A 21,870-nucleotide genomic window follows, 5' to 3' on the forward strand; every position below is an offset into this window, starting at 1 on the left:
TAGTGTTGATATCTAATATGGATTATGCTTGCAGTGGGGTTTTTTTATCCTCTAAGAGTCAAACTATTTACTACATTTGTAATCTGTCTAGATCTGCTGTTTTTCCTGCGTATTTGAAGAAATACATTTACGGCCTTACTTCTTTTTCCCTTTTTAATAAGATTAGATTGTGCCTTGAACTCTACCCATAATTTTCTCCTTATGTGTGAATCAATTCTCTCTGTTATAATCTCTTGATGTAGAAGGATGCTTTCATTTGCTAAGCATTCTTTAAGCATTTTGTTTAATATTATGTGTTATTTCTCTGGTAATAATAATTGCCTATACTTTGTCAGATGCTTAAATGTCCTACAGAATAAAATCTTGCCTGAAATTATGTTAGTTATACTCTTTATTTTTGCTTTAATTTGACTATCCTAAATGGGAGATGTTTATTACCTCCATCAAGAAAATTTTCTGTTGGGATTGCTTGTTCGACTTCATGCACATGCTCTTGTGTTTTGCATATCTGTTCTTTCATGTTTTGTTTTCTTAGATTTTTGAAAATCTTTTGTGTTTGTATCTAAAACTACTTTTTTTTTCCCCTCTGATGATATAAGCTTTTTTATTTTTAGGGTATGATCAACCTTGTTCTTGAATGTATTGATCGTTTGAATGTATACAGCAGTGCAGCTCACTTTGCAGATGTAGCTGGGAAGGAGGCTGGAGAAGCATGGAAATCTATTCTGAATTCTTTGTATGAATTACTAGGTAAGGCATATTATGGATTACTTGGATATTTTTAGCTCAAAATAGTAAAGAATAAAGAATTATATAACTGTTGTAGTACAGAAGATTTTCCACTGTGTAGAAGCTTAGAATACAGACTAAGTTAGATTTTTGCATTTGTAGTTATTTGATGTATTAACAATCAATTAAAGAAGTTATGTCAACAATTATAAACATTTTAAAGTATCCAAACTAGGTCAAGAGGGTGAGCATCTCCATTGCAGGGGTCAGGTATATATGGGAAAATATATGTCCGATTGTGTCAGGAACCCACGCATTACCGAGGAAACCATGGGCTGCTGTGACTACGTCCAGATATGGACAACACTGGACACTGGACAATCCAGACCAGTGAAGAGCTTTTTTTTTTATTTTCAGCACATCAGTCTCAAGACATTGTTAGACAATGGAGACAGGATGTTAACAGCTCGCTGATCCACAGGGAATGTCAGGGAAGGTGGGGTAATACAGAATGACATAAAACCATCTCAGTCTAGATTTCAGGCAATCATACATAGAACAACACATATTGACAAGCATTCTATCCAATGTTAGAAAACACACGTAATGGTAGTTAAAACAAAGACTGGTTCATAAGAGACAAAGAACAGAGCTCTATTCATGCTAACCTTCTAAAGATATACATTAAATAACCTTGTTGCCATCCAAAAGCCAATTCTACAGAGGCCTATTGTTATTTGTCACGTATGCTCTACTGCTTGGGCAACTTTTCTGCTGTATTTGCAATGCTAACAAAACTTCAGTCTGAGGCCTATACTTTTTTAACCATTTCCTAAAAACCCTCTAACTTTATGGATTCCAACATCCATGAAATCAAATGATGAATTTTTGGGCTGTAGGTGGTAGATGATGGAGTCTAAAATTTTGGGGTTTGGTTATTCATAGATGTAGGGTAGAGTTGAATTTTTTGTTACAGTTTAGTTAATCTCTTGTTACATTAAGCACAGTGCAGACTGGAGAGAGTAGTGTCTTGATTTCCAATTGGCAAGGCTAGAAAATTCCTTCTGGGGTGTCTGCCTCTTTTGTACAAAGCATTGCTTCCATGGACTTGTAGTGATGAGAACAACACACAAGCTTTTTTTGACTTTCCAGTCTTTGTGCCCCTCCTGCCCTCTGATGTTACTTCTCTAACTGCATTATCTTCTGGCAGCTAATGCTCAGGAAGCTTGGCTGTGATCTGGCTATGATGAATTTTTACATTGCTCTGTTCTGAATAGTGCTGGATCTGTACAGCAATTACACAGATGACAAATGGATATTGCTTGCTCAGTCTTGCTTCAGCAAACAGTACTTTGTTTTTTGAGTCTGTACATAAATAACCCTAAACTGTAATGCCAGAATTCATGTCTTTTGTCATGTCATTGACGTTGTGTTGTTTTTCACTGTGATGAGAATGAAGGCATTTATAGATACTGAGACTGGATACTATTACATATAAAAATCATATTATTTTAGAATGGTTTGGGTGATAAGAGAGCTCTAAAGATCAGCTAAGCCAGCCATCCTGATTGCCAAAAGATGCTTCCTTATATTCAGTCTAAGTCTACTGTCTTTCAATTTGAAGTAATTGACATACGTCTACTAAAGCATCTGTCCATTCTCCATTACAAATACTTACATTCACTGTGAACTTGTACTAGATCCTTTTGCATTACAAAAGAATGTGCAGGAGTATATGCAGTGATGTGATGTTAATGTCTGACTGACCACATAATGGTTTCTATTTCTTTAAAACTGAATGCTGGTCTTGTTTGGAGTAGTCGGCAATAAGAAAAGCAACTGTAGGATGTTGTTTTTTGTTTGCAGTTTAAAGTGCCTCATTTAATGCACAGCTTTAACCAATGAATACTAACCTTTCACAAACTTGTGCTGAGCAGCATTTATGAAACCATCTGTGTCTCATTGCTGTTAATGAAGTTAAATTTAGTGATGTGTTAAGCACTGAACTGTTACTGCCTTCATTTTATGTTCCTAAGCACAGTCAGATTGTGTGGCTTGCCTATAACCAATAAAAAAGTCACTGTCAGAAACAGGTGCTCCTTAGTTCTGGTCTCTGTGTTTTAACAAGATGTTCCCCTTCTTATGATTCCCAACTATTTTCAAATAACTGTGGTCATAATTACACAGAAGTTTAAGATTTCAGGGTGCATATTTTTTTCTATTATATAAGCAGCAATAAAAAGGATTTTGTTTGTTTATTTTGCTATTTGGTTTTGATTTTCCTCATCAGAAAACTGGTGAGGAAACTGCCAGTTTACAGAACTGTCAGTGCTCCAACATTGCTCTTCCTCTTTGCAGATAGTTTAATGTCATATATATGTTGTAAGTCTCTACGTTTAGCCTTTTATAAATAAAGCAGCATAAAAACGTAGTAAAATATACTACAGTGAGTTTGTATAGATTTTAACATTGATTTTAATAGGCTATTGCCTCTTAGCAGGACCAACAGTCTCTGCTGCTGGAAATAATCACAGAAACTTCCAGTTGAAATAATTTGTTGGTGGAACTGGAAAAAAAATCTTAAGAAAACCAGTTTGTGCTGTTCCACACACTGAACAGGAATCTTTGTGCCTCAGTCCTTTCTTGGAGTAGAGCAGAGGCTTCTCTTAGAGCCTGTGTGTGTGCACATACCTGCAGATGCAGGTGATGCAGGGCAGGGTGAGCTTGTGGGTGCCTGCAGTGTTCAGGGACATTTCAGTTCGGTTGTAGCCACCAAGTCAGTACATGATTCAGTGTACCTCAATCTTCAGCTTAAAACATGAGGGGGAAACATATTCAAAGCTGTTACTTCCTCCCTACAACCTTTTCAAAAGTACAGCAAACACTTCCTAGACATATATGTTGTTTTACTCCTTATTACTCCTGAACAAATGTATTGTAACAGTAGAAAATAATTTGCATTTGTCACCCATGTTGTTGGCTTCTCACACTCTGCTTTTGCAATGTTTTCTGTCATTACAAGGATACTGTTTTACAGAAACTTGTTTCTATAGTAGCAGCTGACTTCTGTGGTGTAAGTACGGGCTTCTTCATGTAGAGCATTTTGTATGGATTATTGAGATGATTGTAGACCCAAAATAATTCAAATTCTCTAAAGGTCAACTTGATATCAAAGGTATTTCTTATGCTGAATTCTATCACTTACATTATTTAAATTTAAATCTAAATATCAGTAATTAGAGCTTAAGACTCTATCTTGCTGGATCCTTTCTGACAAGAGAAGACAGGAATTATTTAAATTTAAATGCACTTACAACTTTGATTTAATTTCTCTCTCTCGCTCTGTCTCTTTTCCCAATAGCGGCTCTGATTCGAGGAAATCGTAAAAACTGTGCTCAATTTTCTGGATCTCTTGATTGGTTGATCAGCAGATTAGAAAGACTGGAAGCCTCTTCTGGTATGCTTTTTAGTATTTTAACTTCCTTATTTGACCAGTTCTAAATTCTTTAAAGTTGGTGATATACTTGTTCAGCCTAATTATAATGAAGTTCTTATGAGACCATAATTTTTTTAATAAAGTGAGATTTATATTTGTACATACTGATTTACATTTTTTTTTACATACTGATTTCAATTGTACTTTAAGTTCTGGCAGTCTTGCCATTTCCTTGACCAATTGGATGTAGTGTTACCTTTTAATTCAGACAAAGCATTTGATGAAATAGCTGTTCAATAGTGTAAGTTAGTATTGAGTTTTTTTCTAATTCTAGTATCTTCCCTTTTTTATAAGTCTTCTTGTTTTCCAAGATTTGCCTCAAACTAAATATTACAGAAATCATATGGAATGGATGTAATTTGTTCTGCCTAACAGTGTTTACCTGTTTGTAATACATTTACATTTCCTTTTGAATCACCTCTTTTGCTCTTGAGGTATAAATTTCTATTTAAAGTTAACAAGAACTGTTTTTTTCAGTAGCAGCTGAGTCTGTTTTGCTTTAAATATAGTACATTTTACAATTTGTTTGGAAGGTAGCCTCTTGATACCCTTTCAAGACTTCTTTTTTGTAATAATATAAGTTGAAAGGCCAGGAAGATTTGTAGTCAAACCAGTGGGAAATATAGTTACAATAACAGTGTTACATACCTCACCAGTTACATATTTATAACTTATTCCCATCATCTTCTTGATTTGGTGTCATGTGTTATTCCATGAACTGGAAGGAACATAAAGATTGAATTAAGAGTTGTCCTCAGGAAGTGAAATTGCATTCCCCATATGATTCTTTCCCTTCTGTCAGTCATGTGTCTGCAACAGATGGATGGTGTGCTCAGGAGTCTTTGAAATATTAAGGCCAGGAAGGAAGTATGTCCCCCATTGCAAAAGTTCTTTGTTTTATATTAGAAAATGGTAAACATAAAAAAAAAAAAGTCACAGGCATAGCACAGCCTTTTACAGTGGCATTATTAAATGAAAAATACCCTGCTATTGCTTAGTATTCCACATAGTTCCAGGAGTTGTCTCAGTGCAGGTCACCATTTGGCATGCATTAATAAATTTCTTACCCTGGTTGAATTCAATGCATGAGCAGCAGTGAGAACAGATGTGTCCTATAGTAAACGAGGTGTTTGTATTCCCCTCAGCTTTGTTGTTAAACATTCATGGGCATTTTGTTTATTTGCCATAAATCTGTTCCTGAAATGAACTCACCAACAACATGGGAAAATACTGTCAAATGTCAGTGGCAGGAGTGCTCTCCCTCTCAGAGGTGAGGGTAAACTGGCACAGCATTCACTAGCTGATTGACAAGATCTGCGGTGGTTCATTGCTCTTGTAAAGAGCAGTTACACACTGATGCTTCTCCTCTTGCAGGTTTTTCCCTTTGTCAACTCTTGGGACAAGCAGAGAGTTTAAAAGTCAGTTATTCTCTGGGCTGAGTGTGGTATAGAGACTTTGAAGCATTTGCCCGTTTAAACCCCTCCAGACAGCAATGTTTTATGGAAGTACTTTTGCAGAGTTTTCTTCCATGTTTTAAATGCAGATCTATGGCCTTAGGGCATGGGACCTGTTTTACTGCAGGATTAATTCCTACTCCTGGCATGCACTTGATCTTTTTCAGCCTGGTATGTTTATGCTCTGAATGCTTGAGCAGCTCAAAAGATGAGGCAACAGGAACAAGAAAGTCTTTGCCTATATCACTACTTTAATTCTCAGCTAGTGACTCACACAGATGGCTGCTTATAGCATGGGTGTCTAGTTAGAGGTTTGCAGATCATCTTGTCATTGCAGCTGGTACACTAGGGTTGGTGATCCTAACTAAACAGATGTCATAACTGAACATAATTTGTGTTGGTTTACATTATTGTTTGGGGAACCTGCTCTGCAGATGATGTGATCTCCTTGCTCTATTGAGCATTTGAGTAACTGAATTTAAACTGAAACAGACATAGGAAAAATGTCAAATTCCTAGGTTAAATTATTTTTCCAATATGCTCCACCTTTCAAGTGACAGCATTAATTTAAGGAGAATGATCTCACAATTACACATTTGCATAGGATTTGATTACAACTTGCTTAATTTCAATGTATATCACAAGATCTTAATGGTGAAACTATTTCCTAAAAGACCAACTTTTACATCTGAAACTCTCAGGGTGAGGGCTTTCAGAAATAATGCAAAACTTTTTGCTCAGCTTTTGGAGGTTCAAGATGAAATTTCTTATGACAGCTCTAAAAGTGCTGTGTTACGTAGTTTCTGTTATGTACGTATGTATTTTTAATTTTTAATCTCAAACCATAAAGATTTGAGAATTAAAAACTTAATAGTTTATGATAGTATAGTAAGGTATGAGATACATTCTGTAAACTGCAGAGTATTCTGACACTAGTTGCTCAGGGTAGTGAACCTCCTGACACACTACAAGAACTCTGAATGTACTAATATTTGCAATACTCGTTTGTTCTGAGTTTTCTGCTAAGAACTAGGCCACTTGTACTCCATCCCCATGTGTATTGGTAACATAACTTCCGTGTTGCCTCCAAAACTGATATTATAATAAAGACTTTTTTCTGGTTTTGAGGGAGTCAGTTTTAAAAGATGTTAATTAGGCTGTCCTTTTGTTATCTTGAGAGGCACAGTAGGTTTAGCTTTTAGTATGTAAATGTAATTTTCTGATTTTTTTTTTTTTTGTGGGATACTTGCTTGCCAGATTTTCAGCTTGATGGGCTGAGGATATTCACTGTTGTAATTTGCAGTCATAGACCTCCAATAGGGAGAAATACTAGCTTATATTAAAAGTTTAAACTAAGAATACTTGGATACGTATATTCACATAAAATAATTTTTTTTCTAAGATAAAGTGTTTATGAGGAAGACCATAACCACGTTCTGTTAATCACATCAAAATGTTTGCCTTCAACATCAAAGTTGTCAGCTACATCTCCTGCGTGTGTTTTCTTGAATGTATTGCAATAAAGATTTGATGCTACCAGCTATTATCTATAAAATTCCTGTTTTCACTTTTTTCTTGTCCTGGAACTAAAAGTGTTATGAAAACAGAACAAAGCCATTAAACATATAAACCACAACTCTGAATTGATTGTACAAATTAGATCAGAAATTGATTAATTTCCCAAGCTTCACTGAAGCAAAACAAGGAAAATTACTATCTGTTCAAGTAGAAATATATCTGAGAGTAGATCATGTTAGGAGTGAGATATCACACAGCTGCAATGTAAATGCTTCAACTGTTGCTTCCATCCATAAATTAAGATTAGATTAGTTTTTCACTCAGAAATATATTCCAGATGGGATTAACTAGCCTTACTATAATTTTATAGGCATTAAAACATAGGTAAAAAATAGAATACAGTAAGTTAATAATCTAATGTTGAGGAATACATTCAGTGCAGGAGGCTCTGTTTGCAGCATGCAGTTGAGCTGCTGGTTGAGCTCTGGGTGAGATGAGCATAGCAAAGGCACCTGTAGCCCAGGCAGCTGGCACTCACAGACACAGAAGGAGCCAAGGACCCCCAGATTTCTGCGTGCTTAGACTGTAAGGGTATAAAAGCCCAGGAGCCCACAGACTCACAGACTGTTCTAGGTTGAAAGGTGCCAAAAAGGATCACTGTGTCCAACTCTTACATAAATGATCTGTACAGGGATTGAACCCAGAGACTTGGTATATTAGCACCATGCTCTAACCAGCTGAGATAATCTCAGGTTCTGGTGTTGGGGATCTGTTCTTGGTAGCACCCAGCTGGAGTTAGCTTGTTGGTCATTGTACCATAATAAAATTATTTTAAAGATCGGGACATCTGAGATTCTGGTATGAAAAACTTGGAGTTGAGCTGGCAAGGAAACTTGGTCTGACTGTGCAAGTGTGGGGTGTGTAGCTCTAAAGGGGCTGTGGTGGAAGAGTGACTGCCAGAGCAGCTCCTGAATGGTTGGACAGGGAAGTTTCTCTAACATGATTATCCTCCAAGTAAAGGTTTTTGGAACCAGATGAAACCAGGTTTTAAGGATTTTTTCCAAGTGTGTTTTATTCTAGTATCCTGTAGTATGACATTAGAGGAGTCCTGAATATACATGCTTCCTTTCATCTCTTAGTCATTAAGAAAAATTTCACTCTCTTTACTATGAACTCTGCATATCATACTGTTTAATTATATTAGATTCAAATGCTTACTGTTTTACTGCCTTGAGTATCTCCAATGAAATTGGAACAAGTCTGATTGTCTTTAATATAGATAATCTAAAAGTGAATCAGTCTGAACAGACACCATACACTTACATGCAATTTTTTTTCTGAAACAGAGGGAACACAGCATATTTGGTAATTAGCATTCAGATGCTGTAGTAATTCAAGAAGGTGCTTGGGCAGCTGGACCTAATTGATAACACACATTTATTATTGAATGTTTACATCTTCAAAGGATTTTTAATTCTGTTAATGAAAATGTTAAGACTACAAAATGAATCCTGTGTACTATTTTAAGACAAAAGGTTATGACTCTACCTACAGAAAATTCCAAGGATATGGTTGCCACACTTATAGGGTGTCATTTAATACTGAATTACTATTTATATTGATAAAATATGTTTCAGTGCTAGAATGAGTGGTGGCAAATGTCCAGTTACCATGTTTTGAATGACAATTTTGAATGATGATTTTTGTGAATTCCCAGATCACTGTGACACACAAAATTGTTGATCTTGTTCTAGATTACCCCTCTAGATTAAGCATCCTTTTGTAACACTTTTCTCACCTCCCTAGGTTTACCATGATCGGTGACCCCTGACCTCATCTAGCTTGTAGGCTGGGTGGACTGTGCTACTGCTATGTTGCTACAGAGCATCTGCTCTTTTAGCTGGCTCTCATGACTTTTAGGTTTTTACCCTTTTTAACAATATTGTTACTGACAGCATTCATAGAATCATAGAATGGTGGAGTAATGGAAGTGCACATCTATTGCAACACAGATTATACCACTGCCAAAATCAAGTTTAGTACGTTATTTTATTTATTGTTAAGGCTTCTTGTGCTGAAACCTTCAGGGCTATGGAATCACTGGAATCACTTTGGAAGCTCACCCCTAGCTCATTACCCACATGCGTTTTCTCTTTGTATATGCATTAATTTGTCTACAAATATATTAATCAACACACTTTGTTTGAAACCTGTTAACTGGATGAATCAAATGATCACTTATCTGTTGTCTTTCACCTTTTCTACATTTCAGTCCTTGATTAATCCCTACTGTTTATTAGTGATGACAGCCTATGTCCCTCAAACCTCTGGAAAAACCAGTAAATAGTATGGGGATAAATGGTGATGGTAATGTAGGTTATCTGTAGCAGCTGATGTTCTCTTCCTCACAAGGATCAAAGAAGGGCCAGAGTACTCTCACTGAGAACCATCAGACAAAACCACTATTTTTCCCACATAAGGGGGAGTTTGCAGTGCTACAATTTCCTTGAATGGAAAGAGGGAGTGGCAAAGAGCACAAGACTCATGCTGTGGATTTTGGTTTGCAAGGATTAAACTGAGTGTTTGGAGATGTGGCTTGAATAAAGGGCTGAAGACAGAATGAGGAGAGCTGTACATTGCTAATAGGGATTGCATATCTCTAGACTGAAGGCTGCTTCTCAGCTTTCCTTCAGCCCCTTTGTTTTCTCTCATTGCGGCCACAACTGTAGCAATAGATAATGATGAACTCCATGTACAATATTTCCCTTCCCCAAAGGCAGAAGATCCCAAAGCAGGTGTTGATTTGGTCCAGTACACGTGGGAGTTTGTTTTATTTCCCCATTGCAGAGAAACATTTTAAGGCTAATGATTCTTCATGGCAGTGGCTGCTGCTTTCTTTGGTTTGTTTGTCATACACAATGATTTTTGGAACTATTTCATGTTCATGAGCAACAGATTGCTAACTATTATGTATAGTTATGACATTATATGCACATTGATGAAATAATTCTTCCCCCCCCCCCCCAGGAATTCTAGAGGTTTTACACTGTGTGTTGGTAGAAAGCCCAGAAGCTCTCAATATTATTAAGGAAGGACATATTAAATCAATCATCTGTCTTTTGGACAAGCATGGAAGAAACCATAAGGTAGGTAAAGACTAAACAAGTATATTTAGATGAACAAAGCAAGCTCATTCTTCTGTGTGGAAGTTAATTTCAAATACTTTAATGCTGTTTTGATAATGAGAAATAAAACTTATCCAAAAATGCATAGAAGCAGTTTGAAGAAGCAAAGAGAAATATTACCTTCTTTTTGGCAAAAACCATTGATACATAACAATTTGTGAGGGAAGTGGGAAGAATGTTTTAATGTTAGGAGAATTTCAGAATTGTTCTACAATAAAACCACTGTGTTGGATAAATTACATACTATTACATGTCTTCCAGTAACAAAGTATAGAGCATTACATTGCCTGAAGTAATTAACCATGACAATGAAAAAGTATTTAAGATTAAAAGAATCTCTTTTTTTTTCAGGTTTTGGATGTTTTGTGTTCCCTGTGTGTTTGTCATGGAGTAGCTGTGCGGTCTAATCAACATTTAATCTGTGATAATCTCCTGCCAGGAAGAGATCTGCTCTTACAGACACGCCTTGTCAACCATGTGAGCAGGTACAAAGAGAAAGAAAAAATCTCTATCTATGAACAAAGGAAAAAAACCCCAACTTGAGCTTAAAAGAAATAGTCACTACAGAAAATCTCTTTTGCATCCAAAACTTTTGTTGTGATTTGTGATTCTTACTAGGATTTTAAATTCCCTTTGCTGTAGTGAATAAATTGGAAACGTGGCTCAGTGAGAGCTGTCGCAAACTATAGCTGCCCTAAACTATTTTAAGTCTGCAAAGCTGCAGTCTTTTCTAAAGATTATGGTCTAGAACTAGCTGTGCATTCAAAGTATTGTCAACTAATGTCCTGTGATTGCCTTTATGATCTTCTGAGGACAAAATTATGATCTTTGGTCAAAGTTAAGAATTTAGTGCTAAATACCTTAATCACTGCCTAGAATATTTAGAGAGTGCCTTCACCCTTCCTTTCACTTTTGGAAGACACCTTCAAGCAGACATTAATAACAAGATGAAGCTAGTAACATCTTAAATTGGTAAAGTATCATTTACAAGTATTATTAAGTAAATAATAAATAGTCTTTTTCGAGAGTTTTAATTGATGCTGAGGCCAAAGAATGTGGCCTTGTGAGAAGATCTGTGGGATCTTCTGTCTCAAACTTCTTTATTTTTAAAAATCTCAATCATTGATTGAGAATGAAAATGGAAATACAGAAATAGTACTTATAATTCAGAGTGCATAAGATTTACTAGAGGCTGAAAACCATAAAAAACCTACACTATCTATTATAAGGAGGCTTCTTAAAGCTAAAGGATCTGGGGAACTGATTGTCTCTCTTTACTTGGCATTGGTGGGGCTACACCTGGAATACTGTGTTCAGTTTCGGGCCCCTCACTACAAGGAGGACTTTGAGGTGCTGGAGTGTGTCCAGTGCTCAGCAATGGCACTGGGGAAGGATCTGGAGCACAGATCTGGATCTGAGGAGCCTGTTTTTTTTACTCTGGAAAAGAGTAGGCTCAGGACAGAGCTTATCACTTACTACAACTCCCTGAAAGGACGCTGTGGCCAGCTGGTGGTCAGCCTCTTCTCCCAAGCAGCCAGTGACAGGACCAGAGGACATAGCTCCAAGCTGCGCCAGGAGAGGATTGGACATCAGGAAGAAGTTTTTCATGGAAGGAGTGGTTAAGCATTGGAACAGGCTGCCCAGGGGAGTGGTGGAGTCATCATACCTGATAGTGATCAAGAAATCACGTGACTTAGTGGCACTTAGTGCTGTGGTTTAGTTGTCATGAAGATACTTGATCAAAAGTTGGACTCGATGATCATGGAGGTCTTTTCCAGCCTTGGTGATTCTGCAATTAGTGATTGAGCTTCTGGGATGACTTTAGATCTTTTATAAGGAGCACAGACTTTCCCAAAAAGGATAGAAAAGCAAATTAGTTGTTCCATATTTTTGCTTTGCAACAGAAAGGTGTGAATGAGAAGATTCTTATTCTTGCGGTTATAAAGAAAACATTTTCTTCAAAAGTCAATAAGAACAAGGAATCATTGAAGAAATTTAGTGTTAGACAAAGACATGTATACCTTGATCCAAAAATATTTGCAAAAGAGCTTTCTAGGCTATTACTGGAACTTTCTAAGATATTGCTTTTTAACATACTTTTTCATGGAAAATTCTATTCACAAGCCTCTTTTGAGCAAGAGGAATTTGGCTGATAAGGTTGATTAAATTGTGAAGTCTGGGCAAAAGCATAATAAGGTGCTACTCTGTTCAGGCTGAAAAGAGTAATAATTTACAAATAATATTAATTTTCTGGAAGATAAATTTCTCAAACACATTTTGGTTTTAAGTACATTAAATTTTTGTCTTGGAACAATGTGAATAGTATCTATACTTAAACATTTGGCAAAAGACAACCCATATGCTTCTAGAAGGACAGTGTATTGGTCTTACCTGATAGAACTTGGTATTTTATAAGCAAACAAATCAGTAGAGTCTGCTTTTACACTGACTTGTATTTAGCCGCCCATACCAGCCTTTCTTCCTCCCCCTGCATTCCCTCTACCAGAAAGCACACTGAGACTACCTTAGAGCTATCTATAGTTTTTTGATTAATCAGCATGAATGGAGAAAGAAAATATTTATACAAGTAATAACTGAATCTAGTGGAGGAATGTGAAGACTACATACACTCAGTCTAGAAGTTTAAAAGATTTTTTGCAATATGGGTAACCCACCATTGAAGAAATATAACTAGTATTGATTTTGGATGCTTCTGTGCTCTATGATTTTAATTCAAGATTGAATGTCTTTCTTAGTACAAAGCTGACACAGAAATGACTGCCTGAAGAAAGATTTTTTTGGTATGCGAGTCTATATTCAATATTATCCCCAAAATCAGATTAGAAAAGCATAGGTTTCTTTCATTCTTTTTTCTCCCTCATGACCTTATGATATGACTCTAAATATTGCTCTTCAGCTAGATATTGAATAAGTACAGTAGTAGCTTGCCCTTTTGAAAGTAGTCTTGTGAAGTACTGTGAAACCAGCAGCAGGAAGGGCATAAAATTGATATTAAAGATTTCTACAACCACTGCAAATTACTGAGTTATACAGGACTTGGAACAAAGAAGGAAGGGGTACAAGAGAATTTTGGAATAGAATGACTCTTCACTTTTGTATCTTTTAAAATGTTACTCTCTTGAATGGATAAGTGTTACAGAATGCAGTTTGCTATGTAAAATTCAACCTGCAATGTGTACTTACTACACTTACATTGGTAACTGGTGAATAGCTGTGGGTTTTTTTTTTTTTCAGGATTTAACATCTACTAATGGTTCAAACACATAAACCAATTACTATTGGCATCTGAGTGAGAATACTGTTTCAGTTACTGAAGCACACATTTTTTTAACTTAAAATGTATAGACCATTTTTCACCAGACTAAATGAATAAATAAATAACTAAATATACTGCCTTCTGGGAGCTAATGTCTCAGATGTTGCCTAGAGGGTGCCTCAGCTTGTTCAGAGCACAGATTGCTATCCATTATTACTCTTCTCAAGGGGGCATAAATGGCACAGCAAGCTGAAACCTGGGTAGAATCAAGAAGGACTATAAAGATTTGGGAGTGCAAGTGAAAAGTATTGGAGCTGAAGCTACCTCTTTTTTTCCATTTTTCCAGTTAGAGGAACAGGTGCAGCCAGGAGTCACATGGAAAAGCCAAAGGGTAATGAGTACAGGTATCTCCTGGGGAAATTCTGATTGGAGAAAAGAGTAACATTTTTCAGAATGAGAAGAATCATTCATTGGAATAATCTTGCTGGGGAAATGGTGGATTACCCAACATTGGACACGTATAAGATTCAGCAGGACAGTATGCTGGGCCATCTTGTCCTGTCTTTTTATCAAGAGAGGTTGCACCAGATGCTCCTTGCAGTCTTTTCCAACCTGTGTTTCTGTGAAGTAAAATTACTTCTGTTGTTTCAATCACACAAAACTAGCTTGAAATTTCAGTCAATGAAAAATACACAGCAGTTCATCTTGTCCATGAGATAAGATTTTAATAACTACTTTTATTCTTTCTGTTTAAGCATGCGACCCAACATCTTCTTGGGGATTAGTGAAGGCTCGGCCCAGTACAGAAAATGGTACTATGAACTTATGGTGGACCATCTAGAGCCCTTTGTGACTGCAGAATCAACTCACCTGCGAGTGGGCTGGGCTTCCACAGAAGGCTACTCACCCTACCCAGGAGGAGGAGCAGAATGGGGAGGAAATGGTGTTGGTGATGACCTATATTCCTATGGCTTTGATGGTCTACATCTGTGGTCAGGTATTCTCTTGGGTATTTTGTGGTTGTTGATGACTTTTGTTTAGACATTATAATTGTATTTGCAATCCCAGTGAATTTGGTTTCAACAGCAGCAAAGTGAATAATTTATTTCAGCTGGCACTTGAAACATACAGAAACAGTACCCTATATCAGAATATGATTTAAACTGACAATGTCCATTGAAAAAAATTGGTTTGTATGAAGTAATGCAGGTAGACTAATAATTTACATTTCAGGCTGGGATTTCGGGGGGGGGTGTGGATAGGGGGACTCTGTGTTCATGGTAACCATGAAAATCTTATTTAAATCTTCAAAGCTGCAAAAATTGAAGTACAACAAACAGTCATCTGGATTTGTAATTCCTCTGTGGTAGTCTAAGAACAGTCTGAGAGATTTAAATAATAGGACTCTTCATTTTAGATTTTTGGGTTTTTTTTTATTCAAGCCAGATTTTTATATGAGTCTTTAGAAGTTCAGAGATACTTCAGAGGTGAAGAAGATTTTAAAATGTTTTTTACCATACATTTAAAACAAGATATTTTTTATGTAGTGATGTTTTATTTGCATGCATTAGGACTGATTATTGCAAAACTTGCAGAATCACATTTCTAGCTTGCATATGATGTATTTGCTCAGGTATTCATCTTTAAAATGTTCTTGGCTTACTTTGGATCTAATTGTTAATAGTAATTTATGCATGAAGATTCTAGTACTAGAGAAAGCCGAACTCAGTATCTAAAGCATTTTTATTTACTCTTGATTCCACAAATACTTTATTCTCTCTTCAGACGAGGTTAGCTTAGCAAAATCAGAATAATGGTAGCTTGTTCTCTTCTTTCTTAATCTTTTTCCCAAGTTTTGACTTTTGTGAAAAAATTCCCAGATATAATTTAGCATGGGTAGTCCTACAGTTGGACAGTCCTGAACATTCTGAAAGGAGATTTTACTATGATTTCACCTTGCTGAGAAGATTTTTTTTTCTTTTAATTTTTGAGAGATTATTGGGTAGTGGTGAACTAGAGAACAGCCTGGAAACTGGGAAATGCTCTTTGGATTGACAGTTCTTTCCACTATAAAGTTATGAGCAGGTTTTCTAAAGCACCTTAGCAGACAAGAGAGATAATTTAGTGAGTCAGCTCCCTCATCCAAAGTTTTTGCAGTTTTGAGGCATTGAAGCTTGATACTTGGAAAATAATATAGTTTTACATTTCAAAAGAACTTTGCAATCAAAATAGCAATGGATTTTATTAATAAATAATAGCATATCAACTGGAGTGGCATCTTAGGCAAGAAGCTGCTACTTAGCCTCGCGTGTGTAGTGAGAATTACTTTGGAACAATGATGCATAATTAATGGTCTCATTACAAGTGTCGTGACTGAGTTTGACAGAAAAAGTATTATTACAGAAGAACCTGAAAATAATGAGCTAACCAAGATAGCTTTTGTACTTAAGGTCACTTTTAGGGAGGAAACAAAGGATTACTGAAAATCAAAATTATTTTTCTACCCACTGCAAACTTTTCAGTGAGAAATGTAACGACACAAAAAATGAATGGTTGTTTGTGGTTCTCAAGTCCTGCCGAAAAAAAATAGATTAGACCACAAATGTATCTGCAATTTTTTCATCTGTTATGCATGTGGCTGGTAGGTTTGAAAAGATTTGTGTCTTCTTTCTTTGCTGATAATATTGTGTAACACATACATACCTCTCAAACGTGGAAGATCTTTAAGCTGTTGCATATTGGCAATCAATATGCAACAATAATTGGCTAATTGACAATCAATTGGCTTCCACAATCCAGGCTGCATCTTGATAATCTGCAATGGCATTTTAAGAATAACCTTCTCACCATGAAATATTTACTGTATTAATGAATAGCAACAATAATTTCTGCCCCCAAATTTCTGTTCTGGACCAAGCCTGTATGAGAATCACAATTTACATTTGGTTTTTCAGTCCTGAAATAACCTATTATGGAGAAGTGGAATTCACAGATCCTTAAAGCCTAGGGCCAGAAAAGGCATTTAGATAATTTGCTCTACTGTATATTTATCAATGACAAATGCGTATTTCTGCTAGCAGTCAGCATGCATTGATTTCCATAACCTATATTTGCCAAAATTTTAGTGTCTAAAAGGCATCTGGTCTCAAGTAGCATTCTTTGAGTAAATAAAATATCCACTCTTCATTGGTAGATTTTTTTGTGTTTTGTTATCCCTACTATTGATTGTTTCTTTCAGTGATTTATTTTATAGTAACTCTCAGCTGTGATATTTTCATCTGGCAGTATCACAAAGTCATTTTTCATATATAGAGTTTTGAAAGTGTTGGTATTTTTTCTTTTTCCTCAGGGGTTAGGGAGATATGTACATGAAAATTAGCTTGTAGAAAAATTACTAAGATTTCATTATTTCTGCTTCTGATAAAGCCACATGCCTTCAGCTTCTTCCTAGAAACGTAGTGCTAGTTAAGTCTTTCATGTTTACAAAAGTTGGATGCCCTAGTTAAAAAGTTAGTGCTCTGTTCTTAGTATGCATCATGAAGTATCTCTTGCAGACAGTGCATAAGTTATTTTTGGAAAACATATGTAGACGTGTTTTCAAACAGCTTCCATGTTTTTTCAAAAATTCTGTACTGTAGGTGACAGTAAATTTCAGACAAAAACATTTTCTATTTCTAAATTCTATAGCTTGTTTCTCTTGGGAAGCAGGTGTGCTTGTGTAAACTTGATGTCAGACAGAATAATTCTCTAGAATTCATAAAAACTGTTTAAAATATACATATAGTACTGAATATATATGCCTTCAAAATGCAGCTGTCTTTGTATATTGCTGAAAAAATTGGTTTGCAATTTAATGATGAAACTGAATAGTATATACTCTCATACAAGTTTGGAAGGGTACCTTGATATGACCATTAACAGGGAGTACCTAATTTTCCATAAATAATTCAAAGTGAGATAGTTTTGTTTGTCTAAATAATGAAGCATTCTCTAGAAAAGTATGCTAGGCTTCATATTAGGTACTAATGGTTGCAATGTGAGGAATAAAATGTACTTTTCTTGATTTTGACTGTTTATATGGATATCAGTAATTATTCTCACATTAAATGTAATTGAGTTTTATTATTTATTTATTTTATTATTTATTTTGGTTTGCAAGGATTAAGCTGAGTGTTTGGAGATGTGGCTTGAATAAAGGTCTGAAGACAGAATGATGAGAGCTGTGTTGATGTGACTGTATGCTGTTATTCACAATATTGCCAGCTTAAAACCAGGTCTTGGATGTCTTAGGTTAGATATTTGTGTATTAATGTGTTTATGCTCTAAAATGATATTTTTCTCTTTTTTAGACTGCTGTGAAAACCAGTGTGTTTTTCATAAGTTTCACTAAATGTGTCTCTGTTACTTCCATAGGTTGTGTAGCACGATCAGTAAATTCTCCCAACCAACATCTATTAAGAACTGATGATGTTATTAGCTGCTGTTTGGACCTGAGTGCCCCCAGCATCTCTTTCCGAATAAATGGTCAGCCCGTTCAAGGAATGTTTGAAAACTTCAACATTGATGGCCTCTTCTTCCCAGTTGTCAGCTTCTCTGCAGGAATAAAGTTAGCATCCCATGGAGTTGTTTGGTGGTTTTTTGGTGGTTTTTTTTTTCGTTTTTTTTTTTTTTTCTGTATAGATGGATGTGCTGAATATTTCCCAGGCTGTCTGCTCTCATTTCTCTTTCTGACTTTTTTTTTTTGGCCAAGTTCCAATTCTTGAATAGTGAGAGCTACAAAGAAGTCCTGAAGACCCAGTGCATCTATTGCTTTTTAGCACACCAGTGTATTCTGGTGGTTTGCAGACATATATTAGAAACATCTTAATATTTCTTTGCTGACACTTTGCTACGCATTCACTCCAGGGCAGCATTTTGCATCAGCCTTTGATATTAAAGATATATTTTCCCTAATTCACCTGTTATGAGGTAGTCACTATTATTAAAAGAGGCATTATCTGCACTTACCTTAAGAAATAGTGGTCATACACTTCCTCTTCTGCAGCATGACTTAAAATGAATTCAATCTGTATTCTGGTTGCTGTATTGGTTTTTTATAAAATTTCAAGTCACACTTGAGGTGCCAAATATCTGCTTCCATGTACTGAGAAATTTGAAACTATAATATTAAAAAAGGTTTTGTGATGTTTCATTGGGAAGACCAACGTTATCAGGACTGGCAAAGGTGGAGGCTGAAAGCTGATTTCTGTTGAAGGTGGAGCAATGTTCTCTGAGGGATCATTCAAAGGATACCATAGAAGCTAAAAGCTGTCACACAGAGCACACACCCATCCTTTGCTCCAAATGCAGAATACACTCCTTTAGACTTTGCTTTTGATAGTACAGGAGAGAAAATGTAGTAAAATCATATATCTGCATGCTTTATTTCTGTTATCAGAGATATTACTGACAGATATTATTTGTGTGCTGCATATGGTTTTTGAGTGTGTACTGGTATAGCATTAACAAAAATCCGATAAGATACTCAGTAAACAGAAAAGATTATTTTGGTTTAAGGCTAGTCTTTTGGGTGTTTTTTGATTCCTTCTGGATGGCAGTGTTCTAGGAAGATTTTTCAGTATTATGCCATGGCTAGGTCCTGTTAGTATTATGTCATTGCTACACCATTATTACCTCATTGATTGAATTTTTCAGTAATAAAGGGCCATGACATATTTACCATTTTTCATTAATAAAAGAGTGTTTTCCCCTGAGTCTCTATTAATATGACAAAAGTTTTAGGGAAGGAAATTTAGGAGATTCTGTATTGTGTCCTAAAGATTTAGTGTTTTGTGAGAGAAAAGAAAAAACCACGGGGTTTTAGGTTCATTTCTCAAAAGAGTTTGAATGGAGACCTCCTCAATGGAGAGAGTTCTGAAGTCCTTGATTGATTACTCTGGGTTTTAATCTCTGCCTTTGGAGACTCAAAAGGCTGCTGCTTACTTTAAAGGTGTGCTGAGTAAACTGATTATTCTGTCTCTCAAAGATTATTGGTCTTGTCATTTAAAATGTCTTTAGTGAAGTAAAATTAACTAGAAAAAAGAATAATTTACTTTTTCTGTTTTTCTGTGTTTTTTCAATCTCCTACATCATAAACCAGCAGCAGTTAGAGAAAATTGAACTGTAAACAATGAAAAAAAGCTGCAACATTGACATTCCCCCCCTCCCTTTTTTTTTTTTCCCTTTTAAAAATAACATTTAGTATTCTTTAGGCTTAGAGACTGATTAGGCTTTCCACCAGAAGTGTCTTGGTTATCTAAAGTAATTCTGATGTTTACAGGGTTCGTTTCTTGCTTGGAGGTCGCCATGGAGAGTTCAAGTTCCTTCCTCCCCCTGGATATGCTCCATGCTTTGAAGCTGTACTACCAAAAGAGAAGCTGAAAGTGGAGAACAGCCGAGAGTACAAACAAGATCGTAGCTACACAAGAGACCTGTTGGGTCCCACTGTTTCTCTCTCACAAGCAGCTTTCACTCCAGTTCCTGTAGATACCAGCCAGGTATGGCAATGGAAAGATGGCATTTTCCTTTTTAAATACACACATACTACATGCCTATTTTACTTCATTTGGTTGAATTTGCACCTTTTCCCAAACTTGTTTATTTTCTTGGGATTTATTGAGATCTGGTTTGTATGAACTTTGTGTGTTATGACAGTTGGGATGGCATGTCAAGCAACTTATTTGTAATAGCCTCTTCCTCTCTTATCTCTTCTCTATTTAGATTGTTTTGCCTCCTCACCTGGAAAGGATTAGAGAAAAATTAGCAGAGAACATCCATGAACTTTGGGTTATGAATAAGATTGAACTTGGTTGGCAGTATGGACCAGTATGTACCTTCCAAATTAATTTTCTGTTAATTGCATTGTATGATTTAGTACATTGGTTTCAATGTACTAATGGAACTGCATTTTTCATCATTGCCTCCATAATTAGTAAGGTTTTAAACACTATCCTACCAAAGGCATGTGCAAACCAATGGCACTTGGGCATTTCTGAATAAGCATTCTGGTATTAAAGGAATTTGGTGTGGCCGTGTTCGCAGGGGTCTCAGGTTGAGGGAAGAGACGAGGATTTGACTCCATGTTTCAGAAGGCTTGATTTATTATTTTATGATATATATTACATTAAAACTATACTAAAAGAATAGAAGAAAGGATTTTCTCAGAAGGTTAGCTAAAAATAGAATACGAAGGAATCATAACAAAGGTTTGTGGCTTGGACACTCTGTCCGAGCCTGCTGGGCTGTGATTGGCCATTAATTAGAAACAACCAACTTGGGCCAATCAAAGATCCAACCATTGCATTCCACATTAGCAGATAACCATTGTTTGCATTTTGTTCCTGAGGCCTCTCAGCTTCTCAGGAGGAAAAATCCTAAGGAAAGGATTTTTCATAAAAGATGTCTGTGACAATTTGGTGCTGAAATTTTCAGTCTAACTGTCAGCACAGAAAGCACATAGTGAATTTTTCACCTCCTTTTTGTTCTTGGAGCAAGATGTTCGACTGACTGATGGAATAGGCCAATGAAAACAGTTATTCTTGGTTCTCTTTACATGTGCTGACATTACTCTTTCAAAGTTCCAAATAAGTATTGCCTATAGAAAATTCAATTAAATCTGATTTTTGCTTTCATGTTCTCCACTTCTTCAGTTTCATGTCTGTATTAGGTGCTGTATGTAACTATTTTCTTATCTCTTTCCTACTTTTCATGGAGTATGAAAAAAAATTTCTTTCAACATTTCATCAGTAAAAAATGATCATGTTATCATGCTCACTATTTGTTTCCCAAATGCTGCTTTATGAAGAAATATTGCTGTGAAGAATATATAGAAACATGCTGTATGTACTAAATATAAGTGTAAAAACACGTATGTATTCTATTTTTGTTACTAAAAAGCTTTTGGGCTTTTGAGGAGTTCACGTTACACATTTAAGATAACTGGGCATAGGTATTTATTTGGTTTAGCATACAGCAGTATACTTAAAAAATATATGATTACCAGAGATGATCTCTAGATTTTGTTGTAGTTAATTTCCCCACCAAACCAAATGCAAAACCTCAGTTAAATTATTGTGTCAAAACATTTTAATTGTGGTGTAATCATACCAGCTGTGCAGCAATCTGCAGGAACTCTTAGTGTACCATTACATATTGAGAGTCTAATTGTACAGT

At 35.9% G+C, this 21,870-nt stretch overlaps 1 protein-coding gene across 4 annotated transcripts in view; it reads left to right on the top strand.

Annotated features, from left to right (window-relative positions):
* RYR2 (ryanodine receptor 2) overlaps positions 1-21,870 on the top strand; it is a 381,701-nt gene that overhangs the window by 192,305 nt on the left and 167,526 nt on the right. For all 4 annotated transcript variants that reach the window (XM_054280079.1, XM_054280080.1, XM_054280081.1 and 1 more), the window contains 8 exons: positions 615-750; positions 4,091-4,186; positions 10,225-10,343; positions 10,734-10,867; positions 14,415-14,656; positions 18,073-18,265; positions 19,979-20,195; positions 20,419-20,523. In XM_054280079.1, the coding sequence (XP_054136054.1) occupies positions 615-750; positions 4,091-4,186; positions 10,225-10,343; positions 10,734-10,867; positions 14,415-14,656; positions 18,073-18,265; positions 19,979-20,195; positions 20,419-20,523 (1,242 nt within the window). The remainder of the gene's footprint in view (positions 1-614; positions 751-4,090; positions 4,187-10,224; positions 10,344-10,733; positions 10,868-14,414; positions 14,657-18,072; positions 18,266-19,978; positions 20,196-20,418; positions 20,524-21,870) is intronic.

This window comes from Melozone crissalis, unplaced genomic scaffold (genome assembly GCF_028551555.1).
Source record: "Melozone crissalis strain CALT ecotype California unplaced genomic scaffold, PUWL_Pcris_2 ptg000027l_1, whole genome shotgun sequence".
Lineage (NCBI taxonomy): Eukaryota > Metazoa > Chordata > Aves > Passeriformes > Passerellidae > Melozone > Melozone crissalis.